The sequence below is a fragment of the Tinamus guttatus genome, unplaced genomic scaffold, assembly GCF_059628265.1.
Source record: "Tinamus guttatus ecotype Peru unplaced genomic scaffold, ASM5962826v1 Tinamus_guttatus_pri_ptg000125l, whole genome shotgun sequence".
Classification (NCBI taxonomy): Eukaryota; Metazoa; Chordata; class Aves; order Tinamiformes; family Tinamidae; genus Tinamus; species Tinamus guttatus.
The window spans coordinates 8,345,239-8,367,007 of NW_028288659.1; the positions used below are offsets into that span (position 1 = coordinate 8,345,239).

Below are 21,769 nucleotides of genomic sequence, written 5' to 3' on the forward strand. Positions count from 1 at the left end.
CTCATCCACTTGGTGCTTAAAGGATTCTTTATGCATTTCTAAATCAATTTCATGCCTGACCTTTTTTTATCACCAAGGTCAAGGCCTGGCTTCGCACTCTTTGTAGAGAACACTATCAATGATTCACTTCTGGGCATCGTGGACAGTTACAGCGTAAATTAGAATATTATTTTTCAAGCAATAGGTCCTGATTTTGCTCCTGCTAAAATACCACTTTCAGTGGCTCTGTCACTTTCAGTAAAAGCAAGATGGAAAGCAAGCAAAACAAACAGGTCAGCACCAAGAAAGTTGAATCAGTTATAGCTAATCAATCCATTATAGTAAATATAGCAAATCTGTGAGAAGTTACTGTTGGCTTTCATGATTTGTATCTCTCTTATTTGAATCCAAGCACTGAACTGGGGTATTTTTTTGTTTCTCTGTTTGTTAGTGTATCAGGAGTTTGATCACCTTCTGGAGGAGCAGTCCCCCATTGAGTCGTACATTGAGTGGCTGGACTCCATGGTGGACAGATGCGTTGTGAAGGTTGGTAAATGGCAGCTAGGGCCTGAGGCACTGATGTGCAGCATGAGCTCTATTTTTAGTAGAAATGGGAAAGAAAAACAACCAACTGTGCATAGGTAGTGGATAAAAGTAAAGAAGCAGTGGGCAAAATCTCAGTACTTCTCATGCTCAGTATAAGGACTATTCACATTTAGTGTTTGAGTTCATTCTGGGTTTGTCTATTCCATCCTAAAAGATGAATGGGACAGACAAGGTTTTTCCAGGCAAATCAATATTTCACTTGTATAAAGAGAGAGTTAATTCAAAATCATCCTAACTATCTAGTGCAAATGGACATGGTTACGTTGTTTGTCCTTTTGAGATTTTAAAGAAGAGGATAGTTAGGCCAGCTAATCAATTTCTGTGCATTCAAGTGTAAAGATGAAATGTCCACCATTCAGAAAAGGATACAGTTATGCTGGTTTGAAATTGATACCAAGGACTTATATGTTTGGGATACCAAGGACTTATGTTATTTTGGCTTCCCTTGGCCTGGAACCTTACTGACCAATCATTAAAAAATATTTTCAAATTTATTTAGCCATCACTATAATGTTACACAGGGTATGTACTTACAGGATTGACTATTTTAACTTCTGTCACTAACTCTACTCTGTATTAGGATGTTCTATTAAAAAATTTCAAATTGTTATTCCAGATTTTCATTTTGGGGAGGAACTTCTATTTTAGATAATGATACAATTTGAAATTTAGACCCTAACTGTTATTTTTTCAGGAAGAACTTGGCATGGATTTTACTAGCAGATCCTTTAACTTAAGTATGACTATAGAAAGTAAGCTTTGAAGAGGTAAAGCTCTTCTTTCTGGGAAGTACTTTTGCTAGTAAAATGATTATGTGAATTTACAAGAACAAAAAATGTGAAGGAATAAATATTTTTGGCAATAAACTTTAATTGAAATATTAATATATGTTTTCGGTGTAAATAAAGCACTGTTGATTCCCTGTCTAGAAATCATCATGAAATAAAAATTAGGTTAAGATGAAGACCAGAGCTTTTTTTTTTTTTTTTGGCAGTCTAATAAATCTTTTCATTATTTGCAAAGGAAATTCTGTTTTGATGTTGAATAATACTCAAGAGCTTCATCTTTCCAATGGTTTTACATAGTAATAAGATAGCTTTCTGGGTATATTTTTCTGAATTTTCAATGTTTATTTTAATGTCAAGGTAATGGTAACTATATTTCCTTTTTTTCTTTTTTTTTTTCTTTTTTTTTAATTAGTAGGTTCACATGAATTGCATTGTTCAGCTAAATCAGGCTGTGAAAATAAAAGTTTCTCCATGTCAGATATATCTGTTTTCTTGTAGGTAGCTGCCAAGAGACAAGGCTCTTTGAAGAAAGTAGCTCAGCAGTTCCTGCTGATGTGGTCCTGTTTTGGCACTCGAGTGATTCGGGATATGACTTTGCACAGTGCACCCAGTTTTGGTACTTTCATTTTGTTGAAATACTTGCATAGCACGGTTCAAAAATTCTATATCCTGGCTTGTAATGTACAGTTAAGTAAAAACATACCTGTTTTCACCTATTGAAATTTAGTTGAGGTTACTGGCATTTGCAAATAATGCTCATATCGAGGCCTTTCTTGCAGATCTAGCTGGCATGGCTGAAAACATTACTGCTTCCTTGTGCTTGGTGTCAGCCCGTAGCTGGGGTAGTCAGTCGCAGTCAGCTGCAGGAGTTACCTGAGCACTTCAGGGCAAAGGCAGCCAAGTCACCTAAATCATTGTGGCTGCACGTTGTGCCAGGTAGATGGCTTGGCACTAAAGTGGATAAAAAGTTCTCCAGTGAGCCATTTTGATAGCTCTGCTTTTAAGAAACTTAGTATTTTCAACCAGTCTTTGCAAACTGTGTTTCTATACCCCTGGCAAGTCCTTTTCCATACTGTTAAAATCCAGTCAGAGTGGAAAGATAGACGTTTATTTTTTGTAATGAAAAAGCATGCTGCTCTTCTACATGCTTTTAAAAGGGACTTTGCTTTGATTCCTGGGATGCAAAAAGTTCGTTTGGAGGGTTAGGTTAAAATCAGTTAAAAGCAGAGATAATTGAAAAGGGATTATCACATTGTGAGTACGAACACTCAGTTATTTGGGACCATGTTTCTCATGAGCAATGGTTTTTATAAATGCACATTTGTCAGGATATGCTATTGGATTAATAACAAATGAAATTATGAAAGCACTGCACTGAACTCCAAGGTTTTCTGCCAGCTGAACTTCAGTATGATTTATGCTATTAGTATTCAGATACCATGAGAGATAGGCACTCGCAATAGACTATGTTTTGATCTGGAACTGCTTTTCTTGGGTTTTCCATTGTTAAGTTTCCCAAGCAGGTGTTATTGAATCGCTACTATACATCAGGACAGTGGACATCCCTAAGATGATCACAACTTCCATTTGCTAGATTGCATTTTCAGCACCAATATCCTGGTTGCATCTATTTCCCATCCCCTTAGGATTCATTTTCTCTGTAAGTCGCTGCAGCTTTCCTCTTGCTGTGGGCATAAACATCTAACTGATACTGCTTAACACAGTATACTTGCCCATGTTGAAAAACCTCTTGTATGAGTGCTGAACAAATGCTGAATTTTGTGTTCCAGCACATTGGGGCACTATACTGCTCTCTGCAAGCATAACCCCAATGTGGAAAATACACCAGCAGTCAACAAATGAAAAGCCATTCTGCATTAGTATAGTGTTGAGGTTACACTGTTAAAATCAGAAATGCTGAAATTAAAGGGCCTCTGAGGATTTATTTTTGCTACTGGGATGCACATTGCAGTATTATTTTTATTTCTGTTAGGATATATAAGTAAACTAATCAAACATTCTCTCTTTCAAAGCATCAGATATCAAAATATTTTTACTCAATCAGGAATTCCCAAATTACTTATTAGATCATCAGCCCTTTGGAAAGTCTATGTAGTTATCCTCAGCTGTGATTTTATTTATTAATGAAAACATTTATGAGCTTGCCAAATAGGCAAATGTGAACGTTGGGAATTACTCATTGGTATTATAATTAGGACTGGGTCAGTAAGTGCTTTTCAATGTAGCAGTCAAAGCAAGAGTGAAAAAAATCACTGTGGGCCAGAATGAAGCTGAGGTAGTTTGGAATTTTAATCCATTCAAAAATCTTTGTTCGTTTTGAAAAGTAAAAGAAAAGGGCATGCTTTTCCATCTTTGCCATGTTTTGGTGCTTAGGCCATAGTTACCTGCGTTAGCAGAATCTTGAACTCAGTGTAAAGGCGACAAGTTTTGGTTCTGTCCCTCTTCTACCAGTTATTTAGACAGGGTGGAGTGTCGCCTACACCAGGTACAATCCTGCAAGTCCACTGGAGACAGTGGGAGCTCTGGGCCTTCCAGCTTTCAAAGGTGAGAACGGTACCAAAACTGTATTCTCCTGCTAGCAGAGCAATGCCTGGACTACCCAATCGTGTTTCTCCAAAAATGGCCCAAAGGTAATTTAGCAACAAAGCCAAAGCTATAATCTCTTGTATTAACACTATAATACTTACAGTGCAAGGCCATTTGACACGTTCCTGAAGCAGAGCTCAGCAAGTGCCTGTAGAATAACCGGAGAATGAAAACAGAGCAGAGCTAGAAGGCAGAAGCTCCTCTGCACTTATTTTAGCAGTTCCTTGCACCTTTTTATAATAGCATATGCATTTTAGTGTGCTCTATGGAGAGAGAGAAAAAAAAAGACACTGTTTTACTATTTTAAATACCATCATCTTTATATTTCTACCCTTATTTTAGGTTAAAAGTTCTGCTTTTTTTTTGCTACATGTGGAAACTTGTTCAATGGACCTTTTGTTTGTTTGTTTTCTGATTTTTTTCCACTTTAAGCAATAAACAGAACCAGATGCTGACCTAAAAAAAAAAAAGTGAAATCATGTGTTATATGCTGGGATCTTCATTATATTCAGGGCAAAATAGTTATATCTTTGAAGTATGTGATATGGAAATTTGGATTCAGGAAGTTGCAATGTCTGGCACTGGGCTCACTAATGTGGAGATTCGATTCTGCAAAGCTTTTAAGCGTGGTGATGTGGGCTGGTTGAAATAATCCCTGACCCAAAAAAGCTCCTCTCTCCCCCCGCCTCCCTTTCTCTCTCTCTTTTCTCTCTCTGTCTCTCTCTCTCTTCTCTCTCTCTGTCTCTCTGTCTCTCTCTCTGCCTGCCTCCCTCCTTCCTGTCTGTGCATATCAAAGGCACAGTTGGTGGCGATGCACCCTAATTAGTCATAGAAGCTCCATGATTTTCTCCAGATCTGGAAATCTCACTGTTCTTTTGCTCCTGACACCTAAGTGCTGTGTCTATCTGTTAATAGCTTCTGATGCTAACTGTACCTTAGCTGGGGAATCATTGCAATGATTTCAGCTAATGCCTTCTGCAAATTAGAGCCAAATGGCTATTTATTATTGTAACTGCAATCTCTCAAATGACTTCTGACCTCTTCTTAAAGGAGTGTAAGTTTTACCAGCCACAGCTGCATCCTCTTCAATACGTAAGGATATACTTGAAAGATCCAAACATAGTCTCCTGTGAAAAACAGTAGCTTGCAAACACAAACTGTTGTACATTGTGCTGAATAGCTATTCACTGTGCAGCTGAAATGCATGTGCTGGTACTGGTTTCACTCTATAGCTTACATTTCACTTGACTCATTTTAGGATGTAAAAATATTGCATTCGTTCAGCACTGACAACTTGTTTGTCTAGTGTCTTTCATACAAATTCTGGACTGAAAAACTCTATGCAGAGTTTAAAAATACACAGTGGGAGAAATAATAAGGGAGGAAGAGAGAAATTCAAAAGAGTGTCAAAGACACTGGAGTGTTTTTAAATGATGCATTCAATATTGCCAACCCCACGGCTTCAAAATAAAGCATCAGATCCCCTCCAAACAAAGACTTTAAAAAAATAATTGCGAATTCTAGATTCTTGTCTTTTGCTTTTAGCATTTTAGTGTTTAGCTTTCACAGTTCGAAACATTTCTGTAAAACTACAATGAACTTGCTTTAAATTCTTTTTTAAAAGGAAAGCTGAGAGTGGAGTTTCATGGGAATTACTAAACACCCTGAACCCTGTGTTCAGCACATGAAGATTGGCAGATTCAATGAACCAAATATTTAGACTTGTTTTTCTTGCCTTGAAAATACATATGAGTAGTAACTGCATAAAGTCAACAGAGGACTTCCACTGAAAAATGTGGAAATCCTGGGTCAGTAGCAAGGTGATCAACAAGGCCTGCCATCTTTACAGTGCCTTTACAGGATTTTATTCAGCAAGGTGTTTAGCTCAGAAAATTTCTAAAACAAAATTTCTACAAAGGTCAAGTGCAGACACCATTTGCCTTTGCAGGGCTGGGCATATGTTTTGTTTCCCATTTTGATTTGCATGGGATGACACAAAACACTAAGGAAAAGCGGAGCGCTTCAGGTTCCTCAACAGCCAGATTTCCTCCTCATAGCAAAGGGGTCGCAATCATCCCTGTCTCTCTCTGCTGTCTTGCCAGGGCCATAAAGGCAGGTGTTCTCCTGCTGGTGTGTGTGCTCAGCGCTTACGAGGTGAGCACAGAAGGAAAAGGAGAGCGAGCTGCTCTGAAAGCTTGAAAGCTGAATTGCTGGCTAGGATTGTGTAAGGGTATAGGGCCTTTCAGAAGATTTCCTCTGCCCTTCATCAGTAGGAGCAGAGAAGCTGGAGTAGGGGTACTTAGGCTTAGCCATGGTGAAAGCTAGTATCCCAACATAAATGTAACCTCTATCTTTCATATTAAAGAAACCAAATCTTTATGAAATTTATTGAATTTGAAACTTGTTGCATCTTTTTCCTAGAGAAGTATTTTCCCCAAATTCATAGTAATAGAATTTCAAAAGAAACACTTTTTTTTCTCTCTCTCTGGGGAGTAGCTGGCTTCAGCTTCTTTCTCAGCGGGTAATTTTTCTGTTGGCTATTATTTATACCTGCCTGGCTGCATTGGCACTAGCCAGAGTTACCTAATGACTTACATGAGCAAATAAACATGTTTTAAATATTCCACACATGTCTAAATAAACATAGGAGCTTTCAAGAAGCCACTGTGTGATTGGGTGCTGTCTGCAGCTAGTACAGGTACTCTGTGTCATGGAGTCTGTTGCATAAACTGATGGCGCTCCATCTTGAAACTAGTTGGACTTCCTCTGCAGATGCACATTATTCCTTTCAGGAAGACACTACACCATGTCTCAGCTCTGATAATTTGCTCCTTCTAACATTCAGTTGACAGGCATCTATAGCCTGTTCTTACACATCTGTTTTTGCAACAATATGTTCTCTAGGGCAAATATTTCTTCATTATTCGTGATTCATGACATGTATCCTTCTTCATATGTTATGGAAAACAATTTACTTCCCTTCTACGAAATTGAGCCAGCCAAGCACTTCCAGTCTTTTAAAATCTGCTCTCCGTTCTCCTGCTAATATTCTCCATACCAGTTTCAGCTTGTACTAATCTTTCTTGAACATGGGTGACCAGAGTGTATTCAGTATTGCAAATGAGGTTTCACCAGTACCTTGTGCAATAGTACTAATACTTCTGTTTGTACAGAGAAATGTGACTGCATCCATTGTCAGTTGCATCAGAGACTCACCAGATAGTTTACCCTCAGTTCGGTTATTTCTAACTGAAGAAATTCTATATTACAGCAAAAAAATCTTGTTGCAAATCTCTCACAGCAGAACTTCTTACAGCACTCTATTAAATTTCATTTCATTTCTATTACTGTAGTTCATAACATCATCCAGGCCTTGCTGCTAATATCATTAGCAAGTTCTTAAGCTGTACTCAAAACTTCAATGTTTGTAGCAGAGAGCTATCAATACAATCTCTTTTACTCTTCCTTTTTGAATGTATTTTTGACTCCATACCTCACATTTTTTTTGTCTATACTCTTCCTTTTTAGACTCCTAGGTTGGTCACATTCCTCTCGTGGTATCTTCCGAGATAAACACAAAAACAGGCCTGTTGTTATTGCTGCTTGTATGATTCAAAATGGTAACTAGGAAAGGTCATGATAACTAGGAAAGACAATAGGTAACAAGGAAAGAGGTCTGGCCAACCAAACCTTTGGCTCAAGTCTTTCCCTTTAAGATACCCACAACTGCTGCTAGTACCTCTAACTAATGGACATCTCCAGCACTGGAGATGCCCTGGCAGGAGATTTGGGAGGATGTTTCTACCTTTGTGTTGATTAGTCCGTCATTCTTTGCCCAGTGACAGAAGTAGTTCAGAAATGTCATACCAAGACATGTCATTAAGGTGGCCAGTTCTGGATTCTACTTTTGACAGAAACCTTATCCAATGCTTTAGAAATCGCACTATAGTACTGTTGTCTAAATTGTCCAATGCTATAGCATAAGGAAATGTAAGTTCAGGAGTAAACAGAGGCTTTTTGTTCCCAGATTTACTTTGACTTCGTCCTTGCTCGTTGGTAGATGAGTTACCTTGAGTAAGAGACATGTTTCTGTGGCAGTACTGTATAGAAGCCAGTTCTGTACCTGTTTTGTTGAATACTGTAATCATTGGTTTAATGAGTGTATTGAGACAGTCAATGGCTTTTTTGTTTGTTCACTTTATTACCAGGGTCTTTTCACCTTATTCACTTGATGTTTGATGATTACGTATTGTACCTGCTAGAATCACTCCATTGTCAGGAGAGAGCTAATGAGCTAATGAGGGCAATGAAAGGAGAAGGAAGCACAGGTGAGTTTGTTCTTTTATTCATCTTGTGTCATTTTATTCCACTGGATTCACTCTTTTCTAAGTAAGAGCACTTCCTTGTCCTCAGCTATCCCAGAGAAGCATACCAGGTCCCATCAATTCCATCGTGATCTAAGTCATTTGGGCAGCCTCCCAGGTTAATATGCTCTCAAAGAGGCCTAAGTGCTTCATGATGTTATTCCTGATGTTTGGAATGCCATCCTAAGCAGACACGTGGTATTTTAGAAAGAGATTTTTGTACTGAAGCTTTTTGACTAAACCACAATTGCATTTTAGTCAATTTATGATTCTTGATTCTCCTATGCTGGTTTCCCACTAAATAATTCCACTGATATCTATGGATTTGTACCACTCTAAGTAGAAGGGAAAGATAGGAGAAGTGAGCAAAGGCAAAAGTGAAAGCTATCATTTCTGATATATTTATGTTATGAGTACAAGTACAGAAACAGAATCGTAGTCTTGCTCCATTCACTCTGCACTGACTTGCCAGAGCGGGAGCAAGCAGAAATTGCCTTTAGTCCCTCTGCTCAGGGCTCCCTTTGTAATGAGGAGTCCTCAGTGATCTTCTTTCTCTGCATCTCCCATTAGTTTTTGCAAGTTAAATCCCTCTATGAGCTTTGGAAAGCTGTACTCTTCATTTAATCTGTGACTTAATTTGCTTCCCTGGAGATTTATGGGAAGAAAACATTCCAGTGTTTAGGGTACTATCTTCTGGGTGTTGAAAGACCTGGTTTTAATTCCTTGTCCTGCCATAGCCTTTTGTTTTTTTGACAAACAAGTTGCTTAGCCCTTCACACTTTCCACATAGCTTTAGGAGCCTAGAACTATGCAGAGCATGAGCCTCTGGAGTCACTGAGGAGAGACAGTTACCACCGTTGGCTGCTGGAATCCCCTTGAAATTCCTCTGATGTTCTTTCCTATGTCTGTAGAAGGAGCAGGAGTGCCTAACTCGGGCTGAACTCTTAACTTTAGGTGCCTAATAATATATAGGAGATATATAAGTCTTAGGCTGTATGCACATCAGTTTAAGTATAAAGCAAGAAAAATGGCACTTTAAGAGGTCTTAAGAGGAGACACAGAAGATTATTATAGTTTGCATGTGATAGAAGTCCTTCTTTCCAAAATTTACATGATTACTGTTACACATTTACATACTTGCTTTTTTTTTTTTTTGAGTTTCACGGTGTTCTTTGAACCTACCCTAAACTATGTTTTTTGGTGGCTTCTCCCTCAATTTACAGCAGAAATACGAGAAGAAATCATTCTGAGTGAACCAGCTCCTCCAACTCCCTCCCCAGTGCCGTTCTCCCCAGCTAAATCTGCCACCTCAGTGGAAGTGCCCTCTGCCCCCTCACCTGTCAGCAACCAGTCCCCAGAGTACGCTGGCATAGCAGCTACAACAGGTAAGCAGGCCAACAGCAGCAGGATCTGCTATTCTCTCTTCTAAAGATGACTTTTCCTTTCAGCTACCTGAAATTGAGCACAACACACACTGGTTCTCTAAAGATGAGGAGCCTTCTGAAACTGAAGTCTGTTTAAAGTAGTATTAATACTTTCTTGCTCTATCCGGACATGGTGCGCAGTGTAACAGGAAAGAAGTGATGCCTGGATGCCAAAGGCCTAACAGTAGATTCCAGACCTTACTTCTAGCACACCAGAATCATCCTAGTTGTTGAGGACTTCAGAGAAGAAGGTCTGTCACTTTATTTTTAGGTGGTTTTTAAAATCAGTTCAATTGTTTGTATTTCTAGTAATGCACTGAAAGAAATATTTATAGGTATAATACTTTTGAGTATCTCAAATGACTTTAATGTGGACTCAGTCTCTCTGGAAAAATTTATGTACTTCATGGACATGGACTGGGTACATTAAGGTTTTGTGAGGTTTTCAAAGTGTTGAACCACTTAGTTCCCAGTGAGTAAAATGAGAATTGGACATTTTTCAGCATATTTGAGACCAAAATACATTTAAACATCTGCGTGAGTTTCTCTTGCAAATGTTTACATGTTGTTAACTTTCATCTTTCAATACTAGAGATTGGGAAATGGATGTCTGAAGCCTATTTTCTATTACATACTTCATTATGGCAACTCATGACCTTGTAATCTGATAAGTCACAGAAAACTCCTGGTTAATAAATCTGTGCATAAATATACTCCGTTTGAGGTTAGGATTATCCAAACAGTAAGACCAAATGCAGGCCCCTAATGGCTTCTTGTTTGGGCATCTCTGCTCGGTAGTCGAATGTAAAAGTCAACTGTTACCTTTTGGATATGGGCAGGAGCTTCTGTCTGTATGAGCAAAAGGCTGTATTTTCTTAATTTATGAGGGAGAAAAAGCAGAACTGTAAAGCACTTTTAGAAGACATCCCGTCACTGGAAATCTAGCTTTTCTGCTTCTCAGTGAAATGGGTGTGTAATCAGAATGTGGAAACGATCACTCTTGTGATGTACTAGAAAAGTTACAAAACCTTCTTGAAAGAATGTCAGAAAGTGATGATTTACCACACTGGATAATTTGGCAGAGGCCAAAGGACTAATAAATCTTTCTGACAAATGTTGTTCGTGTTTTCAAAGGCGCCACAGGGAAGCACAATGCATAGTTGTGGTGAAAAGAGATTTCAGAACATTTGTTCTTACATTGAAACTCAAGGTTTTTTCACTGTTGGAGATTATACTATATTTAGGAGGGAAACAGGATGATATTACCCCCTGGGCAGTTAGAGAAGAGCTGTGTGATTCCTGGACATGGGCGGTGAGCACACAATTTTGGATCGGGCAGTCACTGAGGGGGTATGTATCTCTAGGTCTTGAAACACTGAGTCCAAATAACTTGGTCTGCAGACATTGTGGCCAAGTGGGATTGTTGTGATCTTATAGGCAAAATTTAGGCATGATGCAGAACTCTGCTCAGAAGTAAAAGACTGAAAAGTAGGTAACTGTCCACAGAGAGCCTACTGTGTGACATAGAAAAAATGAGACTGAAAGGACTTCTGTTTATGCTGGAGAGATTGTAAACCTATGTGATTATGGTAACTATTAACCCAAGTTATTCCATCTTTAAGTCTGTTTGTCAGCTCTCTGAGCATGCCTGACTGAGGTAACTGCCTGGCTCTTAGATCTCCCTCCTGATTTCTCGCAGCAATATGAGAGAATGGACTGACACAAACATTACAGATGTAATTCCTTTTTGTTCTCATGTTATGCCTTACTTTATTTTACTCTCTTTTTGCTCTTTCATGCTTTCTTTCCATCTAAGTGTTTAGTCTTGCTAGTGTGAAGTCTCAAGCTAGAAATGGATCATTTGAGGACAGTCGCTGAAGAACCTGCTCCTTCAGTACGGGCAGTAGAACTGTTCAAAGTTGTTCCCCGAGCAGAACATTTTAGGCAAGAATGTAATTTTTGATTATTTTAGCTCTCTGCTTTTGCCAACTTCTCATTTTCAGGGTGTTTTAGAAACCTCTTTTTGGATGACTGAGACTTTTACCATCCGGTGCAGTCTCATTTTCACTAACATGAAAATCATTTTTGTCTGCTACAAGCCAAATATGTCAGTGCCAAGCAGTGGTCTGGTTAAGAGTAAGTACAAGTATGTGAACTTTTCCCTGGCTTAGTTGAGACAATTAAAGATACTTCTATTTCCCACATTCATCATATAGATGAGCTGATTGCCGCCTTGGTTTGCTACCCATTACACCACAGATTGCAGTAATATAAAATAACACCATGCTTTCAAGTGTACAATAGGAATCTAACTTTCTTGTAACCATGTTATAGGTAACAGTTTTAGTTTAAAATAGAAGTTCTGAAAATGTGCTCTATGATCCAACTATTCTGGGTACAGAGCTAGAGAATCAATATTTGAAAATAACTTTAGAAAATAAAATGGAAAACAGGTCTTTCAAAGAAAATAATTTATCAAACTAAATATAAAGTATATGTAAAAAATGTTCTGGATTTATTTTATATTAGACCTTACTTCTGGAGGATAAATTTAAATGCCACTATTTATTTTCTGAAACATCATTTATAAGGTAAATGTCAGACCCTGAAAAGGCTTTGCAAAACTTGAAAACTAAGCCCATTGGCTCCCACTAGTTTTTAGTCCCTTAATTAAAGGCATTGTTAAGTCTTTTTTTTTTCTCTTGTGGCATTAGCAATAAAAGTTAACTATTAACTTGCATTTAAACCTTCTTGCCTTCGTTCAATGGTCACCACAAAACCACAAATTAAACTGTTGAAATTGCATGGCACCAAGCAAAAGAAAGCCAAATCCTATGTATAGTGTTCTAATTTAGAACATCTGGCATGCCTCAGCTAACATTTTATTTAAATCTTTTTTGTTAGGTTACTAGACATTTAAAAGGATAATTAGTCTCAATCCTTTTTAAGTCGCAAAGACCAGATTAATGATTGTTCAAACTGCGACGATATTGTAATAAAAGTGATAACAGTATGGCTGACTCTGCTCTTCTTCTCTGCTCTTCCTGAAATTGTGATTTCTCATTTACTAATGCAATGCTTTTTTGACAACGTGAAATGGCCTCTGAACTGTAAGTAGCTCCTAATGCATTAGCAAATTAATTATGCAGTTTACTATTTAGTTTCAAGATATGTATGTCTGATTTAAGTCCTAATGTCAGTAGTAGTCACTTAAAGACAGTATTTTTCCAGGTTCTGGAGAGATATTAAATTTCTGGGATTCTGACATGGGAGATGCCTGCATAGAGCTACCACTTCTCCTGATATTTTTGTTTTTGAATGCAGAATGGTTGAACAGTTGAGGTTGGAAGGAATCTCTGGAGATCATCACACAATGACATTCTGTTTTTTCCTTAAAGTTCCAGCTCTTGGACTCCTATGAAAGTATGAGAACATCAGCTCTTTTTAAAGAATTAGTTTAATTCTTATAGCTGTAGGGTGTAAAAATCAACAGTTTCAACTTCAAAGGGCTTCCAGACTTTCTCAATGGAAAATTTGAGTTTTTTTCTAAATCTGATTTTTAAGATAATCTATTTGTTGGGGAGGAGAGAAGAGGGAATTTACTCTAGCGTAAAGCACACATAAAAATCCAACGTTGTAAAGTAGCTTTTGATTCTTTTTTTGTGTTGGTGTTCATGATGACACCAGTGGCATATCAACAGCAAAATCTAGCTATCAGGGACTGCAGTTTGTGCACTGAGACAGCACGTGCTCAGGATATTTGCATGGCCCTTGGTGCAGTCCATGGACCACACATGGTCCTAACCACATGGTTCTGTGAATGGAATTCCCTGTCACTTCTGGTTTCGCTAGGCATTAGTACGACAAAACCATAGCTGGACTGCCAGCAGCTCCATTTATACACTGGGCCTCTTACAAGTCAGAAGGCTTCTTGGTTAATACCCCCAAAATCAAATTTATCTTAAAAAAAAAAAAAAGAAAAAAAAAGAATGATGATAAATGAACTTCCCTATTTAATCAAACCCTGCATGTTCAGAACACAAAGCAGAGCAAAACATTGCTCAACCACTATTGTTCCTGCTTATTTCAGAAGGCAGTTCAGTTGGGTTCAGTCATATCTAAAAGCGACTTCCTCTCCCGGAGTTCCATTCTGCAGCTAGCTGAGAAAATTAATTGTATGGAGCTGGGGCACAGGAGGATTTTAGAAAGATAACTATCAAAATCTACAACTCTTCAAACATATATCATTCCTCCTTTTCCACACATGACAGTGTAGGCACTGACCTCATATATACACCCAGCCTCTAAGTCTGTTATCTTCTTACGTCCTCCTCCTTTCTCTCTGAGACTAGGGCATTCTGAAAATAACAGCATCCCTTCCACAAAGGGAAAGAGAAAAGAGAGGGCTAGACTCTCAAGAACATCCTGACAAGAAAGATCTTTGAACAGCATCCTGTGTCTCTCTAATTCCAGAGTAAAGTCCAATATATGTTTGTTTCTAATCCCAAAATCTCTCTTAAAAAAAAAAGATATTTCTGGGACACTTCTTGGTTAACAGAGTTAAAGACATTCACAGCTCTTCCAGTGCAAAATCTCTTTGTATTTCTCTCTCAGAGTTGTCCAGACAAGCACACAGCATGTCAAAATCTAAACATTATTTTTTTAAATTGAGTGGGGGTGACTGCCACTTATGCTTGAATGCCAGAAGTGACCAAGTCCAAGGAGCCTGACCTCCCACAGGGAACAAATGAAACAACTTGCTGTCATGGATTGATTCGTTTTACTCAGGCTGAGATAAGATCCCAACTATTCTTTTTTTTTTTAAAAAAGGCTGTACCAGTGGCTTGGGGCCTGTCAGATAAATCATATTTCCTAAAATGCCTTAGAATAAAGGATCCTTTGGCTTTGTCACTGCCTGTGAGAGTTAGGGAGGTCATATGCTTTTTAGTTCAACAGCCATAGTGAAGTACTAGAAAAGAATAAAATCAAGTCAAAGCAAAACTTGTCTTATGGGGAAGTTAAGAAGTTAAAAAAGCTAACAGTATCTAAAGTAAATATTTGTTTTTAACAGGCTTTTTTTTTCTTTTTTCTTTGTTTTTCCTTTTGAATTAGTCTGTTTTAAAACAAAGTTACAGATCTTCTTTTGGAAAATACCACTAGGAAAATATGCTGACCATCTGAAACAGAAATGCTACAGTAAATTTGTGATATTATCAGAATAGGTCTTCTTTTGTTTTCAAATGAGGCTAATTGCTGGGTGCATAAGTAGTTTTGGCCCCTTTCCCTGAAAACATACTTTGCAGCCAAGGTGGGCTTCCGTAAGTACTTCCTTGACTCAAGGAGTGTCTGCTTATACCTTATAACATTGATGTGTTAGCTCAGATGATGAATATGCTTCTTCTTTGACCTCAGAGATCTCAGTGGTCCTCTGCAATGGGAGGAAATGGAAGACAGAAAGTTCAGCCGTCCTTGATGAAAAATGCAGATGTGAAAATAGGACTTTACGCATTGGAGAAAGTTTCTGCTATGAAATCACCAAATCAGACCCTACGGGAGTATTTCAGGCTGGGCTTACCTTGTGAAGCTTACAAGGCTTTGCTGAAACCCAAAATTGAGCATTTCCTGCTCCAAAGAATAATTTGCCTGATTTTTTTCATAAAAAAATTCACATACACCTGAGGACAATCATGTGCATCTGAGGTAGCGTAGCCCTTTTAGCCAGTGAAAATGAGTTAAGAGTACCCAGGGGCCCCCAAACTAGTGTTCCCTTTGGGTTGCCTTCAGCTCTCTGGTTCTCATCTGCAGGGCAATCTCAGCCAGGCTGGTCATGAGCTGCAGTAAGAGCCGTGTTGTCTGGCCCACGGGCTCTGTCAGCCACCCAGCCACGTGAGGTGGCCACGGGACAAGGGTTTCTCAGCAGCTGGCTCTTGAGCCCGGCCTTCCTGCCTGGAAGGGATTGGCCTGATTAAAACACTCAGCACCTTCCAAATGCACAGCCCACTTCTTTGCGTTGCTCTTCCCACAAATGCACTCTGTGAAAAAGTCAATTAAATCCGGTCCCTGCCACATAAGAAGAAGAAAGACACATTATTTGCAGAATTAAAAGGGCTGGGCTATTTCTGCGTTTTTATATATGTATATATATAATTTGGGGAGCTACCACAGTGTTCTCACGATGCAAGTTGGTACCTCAGAGAGCGGAACAGATGAAAACCATGTAAAGGTTCAATAAATGTATAGTGTAAGGCACATCTTTTGCCAGTCCTTTTGCCCTTAGCTTATGCTTCCCTCCAGGCCTGATCAGCCTGAGGACTAAACAGGCCAGCACCCCGCTCTGTGTGAGAGAGGCTTCCAGGTTGGCTGCGTCATGCCTAAGGCGTAGTAACGCCAGCTATTCCTCCATCTCTAAGCTTTGTCTCCATTTTATAAGAAGATGTTAGCCTCAAATTACAGCTTCACTCTGAAGGTTCACAGCCGGAGATATTCCAGAAGCACCTCTTCATCTATGTCTCTCTGGGCACTCCAGCTGATCTATTTGTATTTTGTTTAGTGCCTTAGGCATGAGTGTTTTACTCACTGTGATTGATCCCACTTCCATTATTAGAGCCTGTTAGGTTGCTTTTCTACAACCATTTCCGAGTATAGCCCTTAACAGAACGACAGCTCATGTTACCTGTTTTCACTCGATGCTTGTTTGTCTGCAGGGGCTATGCAGTCCTACACATGGTCCCTCACCTACACCGTGACAACAGCTGCTGGGTCACCTGCAGAAAATTCCCAACAGTTGCCCTGCATGAGAAACCCACATGTGCCGTCGTCATCTGTCACACACCGGATACCTGTTTACCCTCATAGAGAAGAACATGGGTAAGTCACTTTCCAGTATCTGGCTTTCTTGTGTTTTTGGATAAACCAAAGTTTACCAAAAGCAAGAACCAAGGTCTTTTGGAAGGGTAATGAATTTTTTTTCTCAATGTAGTAGGTCTGTACTGCACAGTATAGTTACTCTTCTGCTTTTGTAATTGTTGCATGATTATACTATGTCTCCGTTTCATAAAACCCTTTTATTTCCATTTAAAAGTATGTCTGGAGAATATTTCCTAAAAGAAATGATTTCAATAGGTTCCTTACTGTCTCTGACACCTGTTTCCCTGGCCATATTCCACCTCAAAGGCCAAATGTGTCCAAAGAACTATCATCCTGCACCATGACTGTTGTTAGTCCTGCTAAACAAAAATGTCTAAGGTTTAGAGAACAGCCACATATTCACCATAATATTCTAATCCCATCCCCATCATTAAAAAAAATATATATATAATAGAAATTTAATTAGCGCTGCTTGATCTTGAAATACTTCAGAAAGTTGAAGTGTTCTTTTCACCAAACAAAATTTTTCATGTGCCATCCTCTGAGAGAATGTTTATCTCATAGATATCCATAATTACAGAGAAATCATGACAAAATAGTTCACAGACATATACCTACATTAGCTGATGTCCAGATGCGGGCGTGAAGCAAGGGAGTCAAAGTCTGCCAGCATGGAAGTTTCCATACTGCTTGGAAGTAGATTAATTTGAACGCTGTATCTTCTTCCCTCTTGGATATAGGCAGGTTTGGATTTCTATCTGAATGTCACTGCTAAGGAAACCTGGCTGTGAGAGATATGGAGTGTCTCTGCTGCTAGGAATATGTTAGCTTGGAGACAGCTTTGCTGGAGACAAAAGTAGGGCAGCAGGAATGTTCTGGAGCTCACAAGATATAAGAATTTGAACAGACCACAGTAGGGCATTGCATATATATGTAAATACATCTATATATACACACATGAAAACTTATTGCTATTACAGCTGCCCTTTGCCTCAAGTAGGTGATCTAAGGAAACTTTTTATTTGGGTGAATTGACTTTTCTAATAGACAAAAAAAAAGACTTTTATAATTTGTCTTGTTTGCTATTTGGCTTTATATTTGACACATGCATAGAAACAGTCTGGCGATGCTTCTGCATGATTCAGTGACATCTGCCTTCTTGTCTGCAACTGAGTTTGTAAAATCATACAGATAGAGTCCCTCTGTTAATCTGCATTTACGTGGTATCTAGCAAAAAGATTTCCCAGTATCATTTGCCCTTTCCATGCTACTATAAAATATTTGTGTGTCATTACAATATGTACCTATTTCGAGATCTACAGAGAAAACAGCATATTTATATTTTAGCTTTTATATGATTTGAGTCTAATGTGATACATTAATGAGAAACGTCTGCAGAGAAATCCAGTGACCTTCCTCACAGTGTTTGGAAGTGCAAAACTCATTAGATGGATCTTTTGGAAGGTATAGTCACAGATTCCAGACATTGCTTATTTAAAAGCATTAAAGGACCATATATTCAGACAAGAAGAGAAAAATAAGAGACCTTGTATGCAAGATTCAAGCAGATGGCTGCCCTGAAAGAAATAGAGAAGATCACAGTCTGTACAAAGATTTCCAGGTTTCTGGGGAAGAAGAATAAATGACTTTGAAGTAGAGTGAGCAGCTGTCGTAGCCCCAAAGACTGAGCCACGCTCCGATGCCAAGAGCCCAACAGAGCCCATAAGCAACCTGCAGGCCATGAGCTACCTGTAGATGAAATCCCCACCAAATGCAGATTCTTAGCCACCCAGCATCGCCTGCAAGTTTTCCGACAGCACTTCTACTGGGCTCCCTACCGATCTTGCATGCTAAAGATGATCCTTTGTGAAGCATAAATGTCCCAGAGTATCCAGAGCTAGAAGGAGAATGCCTAAAACACTGAAGCATTCCAGAGGTTGGAAGATCTGAGCCCTTGGAACAATATAAAGTTCTAATAGTGCTGAAGAGAGATAAATACAGACTGTTGGCTTGGCATATACAGGTATTTTAATTGTCCTTGGGGCCACTTTCTTGAAGTAAAATGCAAGTCTAATGATAAAAACTACGCCCTGTAAAATAAAAACTGATTAAGTCCAAATGCATCCTTAACAAAAAAAGAAGAAATGGCTACATGACCTGTTCCCTGTCATTAAAACAAGCCTGACAGCTAGCAGTACTATAGCCTAGGTTTGTGAAACTGGAGAAGACCACAAGGTTCATAAACCACTCTACCTCGCTCTAGTAAAACCGCCTTCTAAATCCACAGGAGTAGCCTGCACACATATGTGGGATCATGACTGTAAACAGAAGATTTGCAATATCGAGTCAACTGTGGTTTCACTTTGAGGAAATTTAGACAACATTTCCTAGGTATCCCATTTGAGTTTGTAATAAAATAGGTAAATAATTGTTCTTGTCTGCTCTTCGAGTAATTCTGAGTTCTAAAATTATTTCCTTCTGTTTCCAATAGAAGGAATTGTTTGGGCTTTCTAAAGGCTTGCTGAGATATTGGAAGACTCAGCTACATACCTTGCTAGCCAAATACCCATTAGCAAAACCAAAAGATGTCCTTCAAGTGGCACCTTCAGGGACACACACAAAAAAAGAACTCCTGAAACTGCTTGCTTCTCTCCTGTGTGGAACATCTGCTGTGCAGTGTCATGTTGGATAGCTGCGGATCATCCGTTACCCTCTCTTACAGCTGAACAAGCCCGGTTCTCTCAGCTTCTCCTTGTGCATCGTGTGCTCCAGCCCCCGGTCTTGATGGTCCTCCACGGGACTCCAGTATGTCAGTGTCCTTGGAGTGAAAAGCCCAACACTGGACTCAGTGCTTCAGATACAGTGTCAGATGCCAGATAGAGGCAATAATCACTTTCTTAGGCTTTCTGACCACACTTCTGCTAATATGGTCAAGTAGTCCAAGAAGGCCAAGTTGGTCTTCTTTGGTGCAGGGGCACACTGGCGCCTCTTGATCAGTATTTTGTCCACCAGAACCTCCAGGTTATGTTCAGCACAGCTGCTTTCTTGCCACTTGGTGCCCAACCTTTACCTCTGCAGGAGTTTTACTGTCTCTGATGCAGGGCTTTGCATTATTCTCTGCCCCATCACCACACCGTTCTCTCAGAGTCACAGCTGAAGTAACTGCCAGTTCTCAGTTAGAATTCCCCAAAGACACCCTATCTGTCCATTATCCCCTTCACTCAGTGACTATAGTGCTGAATGACATATTCAGCAGTTATTGTGAGACATTTTTCAGGTGGATTTTTCAGATATACTTCTTAGTTAGAGACAAGTAGGGTTCCTCAGCCAGACATTTCAGGTTGACAGGATAGTACAGGGGTAGTTGTCTTCCTGTGTCTCTGTTTTAGTGGGGATTATTATTTTAGTTGTTATCTTCTTATATTTTTAATAATACATTGTAAGGTATATATTGGCATGAATTAATGTTGGGAAGATAAGGTCAGGAATACAGAATATGGGAAATCTGTGGTTGCTTGGGAAGAATACATGCCTGGGTAGAATACATGAAACGGGAATCAGTCCTGAAAGATGGCTGTGTCTTCCACACAAATATTTTTTGCTGTTATTTGCAGGAAACTTGATTATATCAGGGGAGCAGGGCTGTTTTCATAGAATCACAGAACCATTAAGGTTGGAAGGGACCTTTAGAGATCACCTAGTCCAGCCCCCCTGCACACACAGGGTCAGCTAGAGCATATAGAGCACGCACCTTGTGTTTTAGGAACTCATTCAGATAACTGAGGCCCATGACATGGGCACCTGGAATGAAAACACTGAATCTTGAACTTGATTCTGTATTAGTTGAGAGCCCAGTTTAGAAACAGGCAGTTGGCAAGGGGCAATCGCCTATATGTGCAAATAAAAAGAAACAGCCCCACTGGAGTTTATTAATCCTTATAGCTCCATGCTCAAGTGAACTTAAATGCTATATTTTTCCCATTAAAAAAAAAAAGAAAAGAAAAAACGTAGTGAGCTTTGAATAAGACTAGATCAATAGTTTCTAGAACAGGGCAGAGCATCTTGATGCTTAGAGAAAGCATGAAGTGCAGTCAGGCCTTAACAGAGTGTGGCTTTAAGCAGGGAATCCAAGGGCACTCCTGGGCAGCTGTGGGGACTGGATAGGCAAGCATCCTCCTCAAGCAGAGAAGGCTGCTCTGGGAAATGATGTCTGGTGTCTGCAGACTGCCAGAAATGTGTGGAGGAGAATCTCATCTACCAGTCTGTTGTGTGGAAGGGCCTGGATAGCAGTTTACTAGGAATGTGGTAATAAAATAACAATAAAAATGAAAAAAAAAAAAAAAAGACGATATCCTTAGAAACTGTGCAGATGAGCCTGCGATTTAAAACTAGTCACAGAAACATACTGAGTCTCTCTAATTGTTCTTGTGCTGAAAACATGATCTCACTAAGTGGCATCTGCTTGCCATCTGAGCTGGGAAATATCTTCAAGAAAACGTTGTTTAAAGTGTAATTCTCCGGTGCAAAAAAAGCGCAACTGTGTTTCTCACAAACATGACAGAACTATGAATGGGAGTGCAAATATTATGCATGCTAAGCAGTGCTTTTTAATGGATTTTAGATACACGGGAAGTTACAACTATGGCAGCTATAGCAACCAGCATCCCCACCCAATGCAGAGTCAGTATCCATCTTTACCACATGATACTGCTATTTCTGGACCACTTCACTACTCAGCTTACCACAGAAGCTCTTCACAGGTAAGTTAGTTTTGTTAATTTTATTACTTGACAATGCTTGTTGTAACATTTTAAAAAATAAGGACGTGTTAAGAAATTTCTCATTGGCTTGTATACTGTTAGAATCAACTCTAGTCCTGGATAGTCCCTACATTTTTTTTCTCGACCACTTTGTCATTGAGCAATATTTCCCAGATAACTTTCATTCCAGAGGGAGGTTCTCTTTGAAAAGCTGAGATTTGAGCACTAAACTCTAAAATCCAGCAGTCTGGATCACAAGAAGTATTTCTGTGTTGGCAGTACTTGAAACAAAGATCAGCTTTGTTTAGCTGATCTTTGTTTAGCTGATAGCTAGGTGTTGAGAAAAGGAAGAGATTCTTAATAAGAAATAAAAA

The 21,769-nt window shown here is 39.2% G+C and overlaps 1 protein-coding gene across 1 annotated transcript in view; it reads left to right on the forward strand.

Annotated features, from left to right (window-relative positions):
• Window positions 1-21,769, forward strand: part of RFX4 (regulatory factor X4) — an 88,524-nt gene that overhangs the window by 57,991 nt on the left and 8,764 nt on the right. The window contains exons 12-17 of the mRNA XM_010223199.2: window positions 431-525; window positions 1,872-1,989; window positions 8,189-8,308; window positions 9,568-9,729; window positions 16,473-16,635; window positions 21,257-21,395. Coding sequence (XP_010221501.2) covers window positions 431-525; window positions 1,872-1,989; window positions 8,189-8,308; window positions 9,568-9,729; window positions 16,473-16,635; window positions 21,257-21,395 — 797 coding nt within the window. The remainder of the gene's footprint in view (window positions 1-430; window positions 526-1,871; window positions 1,990-8,188; window positions 8,309-9,567; window positions 9,730-16,472; window positions 16,636-21,256; window positions 21,396-21,769) is intronic.